This window comes from Nicotiana sylvestris, chromosome 3 (genome assembly GCF_000393655.2).
Source record: "Nicotiana sylvestris chromosome 3, ASM39365v2, whole genome shotgun sequence".
NCBI classification, from domain to species: Eukaryota; Viridiplantae; Streptophyta; class Magnoliopsida; order Solanales; family Solanaceae; genus Nicotiana; species Nicotiana sylvestris.
This window is the reverse complement of record NC_091059.1, coordinates 145,414,097-145,425,649: the sequence shown is the minus strand read 5'-3', so window position 1 is coordinate 145,425,649 and position 11,553 is coordinate 145,414,097. Positions and strand designations below refer to the sequence as shown.

Genomic DNA, 11,553 nt, shown 5'->3' with positions numbered 1-11,553 from the left:
GAATTTATTTCTATCCTCTTGTAATCTCTAAATTCATTCCTCATTCACAGTGCAGTGAAGAAGAACTGAATCAAAAGTTGTTACCTACTTAGTTATGCAAAAAAAAGGCCAATAAAGTGTTCGTAAAAAAGCATTTAGATATAGGTTGACCTTTCCTACGGATTCAGGAAATCCTGCTTTCTACGAGAGTAATGGTAGATTTTTCTCTTCTCTTTTTTGTGCAGGACAGTTGAACAGACGCTTCTACAGAAAAACATTATAGTTATTTGATTTTGTTCGTCTCCCATGTCTTTAAATTCAACTAATTAATATGCGGTTGAAGTTATTTTATTGGCTTTTGTTGTGATGATACATCTTTACTTGCTCTCCAAATTTTGGTTCCTAAGACTATTCAGAACAAAAACAGAAGTTCCTCAGTTCAAACAAAAGTTATCTTTACAAAAATATAAATTTATAAAGCAATGATAAACGGAAGGTTTTATTACAGGGGATTTCAAAAGTTTGTAAGATTAGGGGTGTGTTTGGTACGAATGAAAATATTTTCCGAAAAATGTTTTTCAATTTTCCCATGTTTGGTTGGCTTAAATGTTTTGGAAAATATTTTCCTTATCAATTCATTTTCCTTCAATTAGAGGAAAATGTTTTCCTTATCAAGAGAAGGGAAAACATTTTCCAAAGCTCCTTCTCAACCTTCCCCACTCTCACCAATTCACCCCCTTTCAAAAAAAAAGGGTTGTTTTATTTCAAGTTTCAGTTTTCCGTTACCACTCACCCAACTACCCTTCCCCCCGCGCAAAAAAAATATATTTTTTTTACCTTATTTTTTTTTTTTTTGCAATTTCAAATTTCTATTTTTCCATTTTTCTGCATCACCCACCACTCACCCCAACCCCCCCCCCCCTCCGCACAAATTTTTTTTTCTTTTTATTTTTTGTAATTTAAATTTCTATTTTTCTATTATAAGTTTTAATTTTATTGTTTACCGGTTTAAAGGCTCAAAATTTTACAAGTTCCAAAATTATGAGTTCGGATGTTTATGTGTTTGGAAGTTTACGGGTTCGAAATTCCGCGGTTTTGAAAATTTAACGGTACGAAAGTTTATGAAATTTGTGGGTCCGGAAGGTTGTTGGTTTGAAAGTTTATGGCTTCATGTTTATTATTTCTAAATTATTTATGAATACTCTTGAGAAGTCATTTTTCTTAGTTTGCGTACCAAACACCGAAAAATGAATAAGAATACTACTTGTTTTTTAAGAAAACATTTTCCGTTATACCAAACACACCCTAGGTGTTATCTGTTCTCTCAAAATATAGACAAATTGTAGCAGTAATTACTATGCTTTTCATTAAGAGCTTGGAAGGATCTGGTTGCCTTCCAGAAATCAAAACACTTATGGCCTTTCCTTTCTTAATTTTACTAATAAATGTTACTCTGTCCATTCCACTTTATGTGAATCTATTTCCTTTTTGGTCTGTTCCAAAAAAGAATGACTCTTTCTAAATTTGGAAACAATTTAACTTAAACTTACAATTCTACCCTTAATAAAAAGCTTTTATGACCACACAAATACTCTAGATCCCTTTTTGACTTGTTTAGTACCATAAATTCCAAAAATCTTTATTTTTTCTTAAATTTCGTGCCCAGTCAAACATGTTCTAATAAATTGGAACGAAGGGAGTAGTAGTGATTTGCGATGATGAGTTTATGTTCCACTGAATTCATTTATGTTATCATTCAAATTTGGTTGACATAGCCCGTTCTCTTTGGGTTGAATGTAATATGAGAGATAATTAGTACATCTATGGAGAAATCCTCGGCATTCCATAAGAAGTGTGAAGTGTGTTGTACTCATTACTTAATGTCATCTTTGACTTACATCCGTCTTCTTATCGTTTTATCGCAATTGGGGCTTTGTGTTGTTTAGCGCGACGACATGTTGCCTAAGCTCCCATATATAGCGAGAACAGTTCCATTTAACGTTTCTAAGTTTGATCTTTTTGTATTTCCTCTCGAAATCTTGAGAGTTATTTTAACTTTAAATATTTAATATATTCTTCTGCAAATATTTCTTATGGCTCTTGAATTGCCTGATCTGATTTATGAGTCAATTTGATAACCCATTGCAGGATAATCTACTTAGCGGTGTATTTTAGAGGATAATTAATCAAAGAAATAATACAGTTTTCCAGTTTGATTTATTCAGTGTTGATTGTATTTTTCATGTTTGACCTATGGACGTACATAGTGCCTTTTTTCTGTCTAGGAAGAAGATATTGTGAGGAAGTGTTACGCCCTTGCATGATTTACTCAGTGCTGAATATAGTACTCGCTCGCCAGTACTAATAAGGTATTTTTTGCAGCTACATTTTAACATTTGGTAAAATAACTTCTAAAGAGATCTATTATGATAATAGTTACTTACAGTAATGGAAATATTGAAATAGCAACGAGCAAATCTTTTCGAGATTTGGCATAGAACTGGGGAAAAAAATGGACTAATGCATTGCGCGAAGCGCGGCCATATTTACTAGTAAATAAATAATTAGGCACGCCAACTTTGTACACTTTGTGCCACATAAGCCACAGGTTCTATAAATTCACAGGTTGCACTGGTAAAGCTTGCAGTTGCACTGCAAATCAGGTTTCCACCATTGGTCGATTCCATGAGCTCGATTAAAATCTGGAGAAGGACTCGAATTAACACTAACAAAAGCCGAAGGTAGTAGGTGCGACGGTACCGACTCTTTTCCTATAGCAGTCGAAATAATACTTCTTATTGAATTCTGTGTCGCAATTCGTTCGATTTTCCCAGCGCCAATCGCAATCATCTTTTCCCGATGTTCGAAATATCCAACATATTCTGAGCAAATAGGATCTGATGGATTCACAAACAAATAAGGAACCCATGCAGATAATATAGTAAAATGATCATTTTTATGTGGACGCTCTGGCTTCTGGATTTTGACGACAACAGCAAGTCCAGCTTTGACAACACTATGAGTAAAGCGGACTCCATGCTTCAATTTCTCGTTCTTGATTTTCTCTATTGGAAGAGATACAAATGGTTGATTAAACAAATATGTTTCGAGATGAATGCCCCTTTCAATTACCATATCCCTTCCAATTGTTAATGCAATTGCAGAACCTAATGAATGACCGGCTAGCCAAATATCTGAGGCCGCGTTATTGTTAACAGTGCTTTCTACAACTTGAGAGGCAATAGAGAAGCGAGAGCTATTGTGAAGATTATTGCGAATGACTCGAAGGTCCAATTTGAAGTCCTGTGATCTGCTGTCTTTTTTGGCAACTGTGCCTCGAAAGGCGAACACATACTTTGGTGGATTCTGATGATACTGGTTCTGATTCTTATTTTGATTTTGATTCTGAGTGTGGGTTGAGTAATAGGAGTAGTTCAAATGGGAATTTGGAAATGTGTATTCGAAAATGGCGCCAAAGTAAGAATGGTCTTCACAGTCCCTCAAGCGTTGGATTAAACGAAAATGGAAGAATTCCCACCAGGGTGGAGCTAGGGCTTTAGGACCTTGGCGATTTTGCTGGCGGTCGAGTTCAAGAACGTACACACTCTGCACTAAGCTGACTGCTACACACCTCCTATGATCTGTATTTCTCCTGTGAAAATGATGAAAACTTGACTTAAATTTTAAATTTCTAATTTCTAACAAAAGATAAAGTTCTAATTTGTCCTAATTTACGGAATGTCTAATGCGACCTAGAAGTCAAATTAATCCATCCTTTGAAAGTTGTAGCAAAGGAAGAGTTCATATATAGATTCTATTCCAAATTTGAAGAATTATAGCTTCTCTTTTTTTAATTTGAAAAGAATCTCAGATTAAAATCCTGAACCATCTCAAAGCTAAGCTTAATAGATACCCTTACCAATCGATAGAAGTGAGGAATAATGGACCAGAGAGGCTGAATATCTCCCCTTCAGATGCCATCAAAACTAAGACTTTCCTTCTCTTTTGGCTCGGGATAACAACTGTGTCATGAACTGAAAGCAAAAAAGCAGACTGGCAATTAATTGCCTCAATATTTGTGAGACGAGTAGTCCACAGACATTGCAATATCAATTTGCATATATGAATTGAGAATGAGATATAAGTAGGATTTATGTGTACATCAAATTCGAACACTTAAAACAATAAGTTGAAAACAGACAGTTGGCCGACTTCCCAAACACTTGCTTTGCATTCACGTCTCCTTACCATTGGCTTGTATTGATTTGAAATTATTATACTAAACCCGCTGAAAGAGCGTAGTTTTAACACAAACCCAAAACATATATATATATATATATATATATATACATAAGAAGCTAGTTCTAAGAATACATCTCATCAGCAAGCAGAATGAAGTTGTTGAAGCACAAAATAAAAATTACATCCAGCGAGAGAATAAAACTACCTTCTATCTACCAATGGGGTGTGGATGATAAATGATAATCAACCATATATACCCCACTTCAATCGGCAGGCAAGTTGAGAGAGAGAGAAATCCTCCACAAACTGCTAGTGCAGTATTGGAGAATGAAATGTAGGAGAAAAGAGTGGGCACACAAAGGTCCAAATTCTTATGTCAAATTGACTCATATTTGAGAACGATCTATACCAAGTCCAAGGACAAATGTCATAAATTAATGTAATAATGGGACTAATATATAGGATTAAGAATGTCCAGTCGTACGTCCAATTTCGATTAGCTTTTCATACATCTTTAATGTTTGTTGTTGAAATATAATTAATGATCTTTTCTTGAGCATTTGGCACCAATATGATCATCACCAGCGTTGTTATATCCTGAAGGCTAGAGATAGAGCTCTATTTAGGTATTACGAAAGAAAGACTACTACTCAGTAGATTCTTACTTACATTTATAGTACTTTTTATTACTCTACTTTAAACTATAAATCATAGGGATGATACTAGAAAATATCATTTGAAGAATCCCAGCAGAATTTACCTGAAAACAATTATGCTATTAATTTATCTTTTATCCGCTTCTCTTATTATTTTTCATATATAAATTATGGGGAAGATGAATGGAATTGAAGAAGAGGAACAATAAGAATTGAAAAACCACAACTGTTAAGCAGGAGACTCTAACTGGACCAGTACTAACTAGACTGCTAGATCATATGTGATTTGTTTGGTTAGTCCTACCAAGTATCAACTTGGCTATTGAGGCGCCCAGTTTTGCAACACTCATTGAATTGTACCTACTTTTTAAATAACTTCATATGCATACACTTTTCTCTTCTTCTTTCTTTACTGATATTTTCTTCTTCTTTGTGCTTAGAGTTTCTTCTACTTCTCAGTTGAAAAATGGGTTTGTTAAATTGTTGTTGTTTTGCCAATATGACGATTGAGATTTGTTCTTTGTGATATTTGAAAGCTATGTTTCTGTGAGAGTAACTGTGTTAAAACAAAAATCAGAAAACTGTTAGAAGAATAAAGAAATGTATAAAATAGTAAAGAATCAGAAATATTCCGAGTCCACAATTTTTCTTGTGCGTCCTTAAGGAATTTTAACCCCCTCACACGTTGCCAAGGTAATGGATTAAATCCTCCCAGGATAAAACGGAATAAACCTTCCTGCAACAGTGGCAATACAAACTGCAGGATACCAGCGAACTCAAAGAACGGAGCAAAATCACACTTACGAATTTGAGAGAGAGACTGCGAATTAGGATGCAGTATATTCAGAAAGAAAGAAGTGGACTGTTTTTCGTATTTTGAAGATGTAGCCTTGCCTCAGAATTTATAAACATATATCAGAAGAGGTGTCTAGAAAGGTGCCTTTTCAGAAAATACGCGGCCTGCCGCGGTTCTACCGCGATCGCGGCAAAACCGCGGCCAGAGAGGCCCTCTGAACCTGACTGCCGCGATTCTACCGCAGTCGTGGCAGAAACGCGGCCAGCGAGGCCTTCTCAACTTTCAGCAGGGTTCTGGCGTAGTTTCAGCAGTGATTTGGCATTTAATTAATTATTAAATAATTAAATAAATTTTATCCAAAAAATAATCTTATCGATCATTTGACAAAGCCGAAGCCGAGCGAGCGACGACGACGGCGCGAGGGTTCATTCTCTTCAACTCCTTTTAAGAGCTTTAAGAAGTGAATCTATATATAAGCACACAAATGTGATTGTCCCTCACCAATGAGGGACAAAGTGCAAGACAAAAGTTCACTTCTTCAAATTTTCATTTTCCCTCCATTTTATTTCCCTCCATTTCCAATTCACACTTCTTCTACTTTAAAGCCCAATAGCTTAAAGTCCAACAGTTTCAAATTTGAGCTCATTTGGACATTAAAATCGTATATTAGATTGTTGAAATTCGAAAAACAAGTCTATGTTTCACAACTTAAGATTCGAAATCTGAAGTTGCATTTGAAAGATAGAAGAACTTAAGATTTGAATTTTTGAAGTTGCATTTGAAAGATAGAGGAACTTCAGATTTAATTTCTGAAGTTTCATTGAAGAGATTGAACTAATTCAAATCCAAACGGGCATACTTTACAAAATTTTGTACAATACGAATATAACTTTAATAGTGGTCAAAAATGGATACATATGAAAATATCTTGTATATCTTTGTGCACATGGGCTTGGACCGACTCCGAGTACGTAGGGAGATTTGCAGTCGTACACTATTTTTATACCACCTTTTAACCTATACCCTATTTTTAAAAACTATTGATTTCCTAACTAACTAACAAAAAATCCGTAATAATATGACAATTATACCCCTTCCAAAACATATAAGAGTCTGTCTCTCCTCCGTATTCCCAGATTCAAATTCCAGATCTCCTCCATCAATCCGTCTCTCCTGAGAACGCGTCTCGCATTCAAATTCAAATTCTGAATTCAAATTCAAATACATTGTAAGTATTCAAATTCATCTCCAGAATTCAAAATAGTTTTTGAATTATATGTTTTCTGATTGATTGATTGAAGTTGTTTGACAAACTTCACTGATATGCTGAATTTGCAATTCTAAATCTATTTGACGGTGAATTCTAACATTCTAAGCTGAAGTTATTTAGTTAACGAGCTGGCAAATAACACAACGAAGAAGATATTATATTAAATTTTATATGATTGTTTTATTGCTGAAGTTTTTTTGTCAATAATTAAAAGCTGAAGTTTTCCTCGTACACTGGGTAAAAACCATAAAACATAAGTTAAAATTTCATATTGCACCAAAATAACTTCGGCCTAGGTGCTGAAATATTTTAGTTATTACTTAAAAACTTAAGCAGGAGGGCTGAAGTTTTCCTCCTACACTGGCTAAATTAAAAAATCATATTGCACCAAAAATACTTCGGCCTAGGTGCTGAAGTTTTTTAGTTATTACTTAAAAACTTAAGCAGGAGGGCTGAAGTTTTCCTCCCACACTGGCTAAATTTAAAAATCATATTGCACCAAAAAAACTTCGGCCTAGGTGCTGAAGTATTTTAGTTATTACTTAAAAACTTAAGAAGGAGGGCTGAAGTTTTCCTCCTACACTGACCAAATTAAAAAATCATATTGCACCAAAAAAACTTCGGCCTAGGTGCTGAAGTTTTTTAGTTATTACTTAAAAACTTAAGCATGAGGGCTAAAGTTTTCCTCCTACTGGCTAAATTAAAAAATCATATTGCACCAATAAAACTTCGGCCTAGGTGCTGAAGTTTTTTTCCCCTGCATTGATGAATTACCATCATAAAAAAACTTCAGCTAATATGCTGAAGTTATTAACCTTATCTCTAAAAACTTTAGCACTTATAAGTTGAAGTTTTCTTTGTAGGATTCATTAATTATGTGATACATCTTTTTCCAAAAAAAACTTCAGCAGAAGATGCCTAAGTGATTTAGTTTATTTGTAAAAACTTCAGCACAAACAACCTAAAAAATTCTTCTGTTCACTTTCCTAATACTTTCCACTAAACATGAATCTGCAGGATGAGTTCGATTTGCATTGTTATAACTTTCAATGAGAGTTGGACTCCTGATTTCAAATACTTGGATCATGATACAAAACTTGTTCTACTTAATAAGGACATATCATTCAATACTTTCCTGAAGAAAATTAGTGAAGTTGCAAATATTGATTCAACCAGATATGTATTAAAAGTATGGTTTGATATCAAACTAAATACAAGCAAAGGAATGCTTGTAACTTCATATGAAGAACTCAGTACGTGTATACATTTGCTTACAACTGATTCAGCCTACAAGAATTGTCATTTCGTCATCGAAAAAATACAACCTTCAGAATCAGCAGCATTCAACCAATCTCTTGCATATGCGACAGATTCAGAACCTTTTGATGACTATCAACATGAAGTACGAGTGCCAATAATGGAAGTAGACAACGAGCAACAACCTTCTAACATTACAACTGCTTCAGAAAATACATAGTGCTGCAACAATTACCCCCTACTACAATAAATTCATACCAGTTTGTCGATGACCAAGAAGAAGAGGACAGCTAATAATGCAAATTGACAACCAACACACAATCCAACAAAGCTTTTTTCCACTTTCTGCAATGATAAACAACAATGAAGATGAAGTAAACATGGAGCTTATACCGATAACATCACATAGAATTGAAGAAATTGCTGAAAGTTCTTGTTCTTCTCAGAAATCAAGAAAAAGAGCGAGGAGAAAGGTGAAAGAATATCCACCATGTAAAGTACTTAGGCACGATGCGTTGCCTGAGGAAGTAAGAGTTGGATCAATCTTTGAGAACAAACAAAACATGACTAAATTTTTCTGCAGCTTGGAGATAATCAAAAAGTTGAATTCACTGCTGTTAGATCATGTTCCAAGAGATACGAGCTGAAATGCATCGTGGACAAATGTGGTTGGAATGTACGTGCTACCAGAATAAAAAATTCCACACTGTTCAGGGTGATAAAATATCATAACATCCATGAATGCTCAGTTGATGCAAGAAAATCAGATCAAAAGCATGCTACATCAAGTTTTATAAGTGAACAAATTATAGAACATGTTCGAGACAAAAAGATAGAGGTTACACCAGCCTTTGTAGAAAATGAAATGAAAAAGAAATTTGGAATTGACATTGGTTATCACAAGGCATGGCGTGCTATTCAAAAAGTTGTTACTTGCATAAGGGGACCACCTGAAGAGAATTACCAGATTCTTCCTTCATACCTACACATGATGGTGGCCAAAAACCCAGGAACATACACAAGCATAAAAAGAGATGCGCAGAATAGGTAAGCAAAACAATACTAACCATCAGCCTGAAGTTTCAAATGTTACTATTTGAAAAACTTCACACCTTATGATTTATTTTTTTGTGTTTCAATGTACAGATTTGCTTACTTGTTCTTCGCTCTTGTGGCATCAGTAGCTGGTTGGTCCTACTGTAGACCCGTTATTGCAGTAGATGCAACGTTTTTGAAGACAAAATATCATGGTGTTCTATTTGTTGTTGTATCAAAGGATGTAAACAATCAAATCTTTCCTCTATATTTTGGTGTAGCAGATTTAGAAAACAATAAGGCATACATTTGGTTCTTCGGGGAAATAAGAAAAGCAATTCAAGTCCGTCGTGAACTGGTTTTCTTATCAGATAGAAACCAATCGATCGCAAATGGTATTAGAAAAGTTTTTCCTGAAGCTTCACTTTAAGAAAAATTTAAAGCAAATACATGCAAAGGCCACGGTAATAAATCTTTTTCAAAGTGCTGCAAGGTCATACAAATGTGAAGATTTTAATCAGTTAATGTCCCAACTCAAACGTATTGACAAGAAAACATACAATTACATAATGGAAGAGCCTCCCGAGAGATGGGCTCGATCGTGGTTCCCACGACGACGTTATGATATGCTAACAACAAACATGGTAGAATCAATGAATTCTGTTTTACTAAAAGGGAGAGAAATGCCTATTTTAAGAATGTTAGATTTCATCCAAAAAAAGCTGGGAGAGTGGTTTTATGAACGGAGAAAAAAGGCGAATGAAACTTTTCACAGAGTATCAATATGGGCAGAAGAAGAGATGACTAAGAAGATGGACTTGGCTTGCAAAATGTTTGTGAGTATATTTATTAACTTCAGCTTTTTATATCTGTTGCAGTGATTTACTGCTTACATTTAAAAAATTTCATACTTTTTCTTTTTGAAGCAAAAATGCACTAATATAATTTGTCTTAATTTTTTATTCCTTGTTAGGTGTTCAACCTTGACGCAATGTTGTCTAGAATAAATAGTGAAGGAATTGAATTCATTGTGGACTTAAAGAAGAGAACTTGTGACTGCCTGAAATTCCAACTTGATGAATTGCCCTGTCCACATGCAATTGCTGCTATTAATAAGAGATATTTGTAGAAATCTGATTACTGCTCAAATTGGTATTCAAGGGAAACATGGTTGAAAACATATGAAGGACATGTGAATACCGTGGAAGATCAAAAATCATGGGAAATACCACAAAATGTACAATCTGAGATCACAAAACCTCCCAATGTAGAGATTTTACAAGGAATAAGACAAAAGAAGAGGCATATACCTGCGACTGAATCATCAGTACCATTAAAGTCTACCAAATGCAGTCGATGTAAACAAGTTGGGCATAACAGAACAACTTGCTTGTCTTCTCCAGCACCTCATCCATATTCCAAGAAACACACTGAAAAATACTCCAAGCTTCAATAATCCTTGGTCTGATTTTAGACTTTCTTTATTGTATGACATAATTCAAATGTGATTTTTTTCATAGGAATAAAAAAAATAAGCTCTTGGACAATTTTATATACTGCTAAACTACAAATCACTCATTTTTGTTGTGCAGGCTTATATGTTTTGTTGCATTTTAAAAAAGTACGCAATGACTTCTGCGAGAAAAAACTTCAGGTTACAGTATGTGAAATACATATCCTTACACAAATACACACACACACACACACACACACACACACATACACATATACAAACACTCACACACACACACATATGCGTGCAACACACAAAAAGAAACTCATGTACAAACAAAAGTTGTAGCATCTCTAAGCAACTAAGAAGTATAAAACAAATACCAACAAATAACAAGGATAATGCAATAGAAAGCTAAGAACAAAGAGGGTGACAATTACATTGATATAAAAAGAGGTCAGAACAACACACATTTACAAACAAAACTTCAGCTCTCCGGTCTGAAGTTATACAAAATTAACCTAAAAAACTTCAGCTCTATGGGCTGAAGTAAACAAAAAGCATAGCATTGAAAACATAAAAAAGGATTACAAACACTAACAATCATCACCATCATCATCGTCATCATCACAGTACTCCTCAATTTCTCTAAATATCTCATCATCATCACTATCTGAGATAACTATAGGGTAGTTGGGCAAAAAACCACTGAATCCAAGAAAATCAATCTTTAACTTGTTGAATTGATCACGCAGCTGACTTTGTTCGACGATTACTCTGTCCATAAGAGAAAGAAGAGTCTTCAGGTTGTTTTGCAGCTTGGAATAGTCGTTCCAGCTGGGAAACTGAAAACTATCAAACTGCT

At 34.7% G+C, this 11,553-nt stretch overlaps 2 protein-coding genes across 4 annotated transcripts; one reads left to right on the top strand and one right to left on the bottom strand.

Annotated features, from left to right (window-relative positions):
• Window positions 1–2,453: 2,453 nt before the first annotated feature.
• On the bottom strand, window positions 2,454–4,561 carry LOC104249262 (GDSL esterase/lipase At4g10955-like). 3 transcript variants are annotated; one of them, XM_009805648.2, is made up of 3 exons: window positions 4,427–4,561; window positions 3,899–4,013; window positions 2,454–3,631 (listed from the first exon to the last, which is right to left on the bottom strand). In XM_009805648.2, the coding sequence occupies exons 2-3, from the start codon at window positions 3,958–3,960 to the stop codon at window positions 2,599–2,601; spliced, it is 1,095 nt and encodes a 364-aa protein (XP_009803950.1). In that variant the 5' UTR covers window positions 3,961–4,013; window positions 4,427–4,561; the 3' UTR covers window positions 2,454–2,598. The 3 variants fall into 3 exon arrangements, with proteins under 3 accessions (XP_009803950.1, XP_009803951.1, XP_009803949.1); XM_009805649.2 differs by lacking the exon at window positions 4,427–4,561 and adding an exon at window positions 4,141–4,282; XM_009805647.2 differs by lacking the exon at window positions 4,427–4,561 and having other exon boundaries at window positions 3,899–4,282.
• Window positions 4,562–8,496: 3,935 nt separating this feature from the next.
• Window positions 8,497–10,364, top strand: LOC138888135 (uncharacterized). Its single transcript, XM_070169949.1, has 5 exons — window positions 8,497–8,673; window positions 8,784–9,247; window positions 9,347–9,479; window positions 9,607–10,071; window positions 10,209–10,364. The coding sequence occupies exons 1-5, from the start codon at window positions 8,497–8,499 to the stop codon at window positions 10,362–10,364; spliced, it is 1,395 nt and encodes a 464-aa protein (XP_070026050.1).
• The last annotated feature ends 1,189 nt before the right edge of the window (window positions 10,365–11,553 follow it).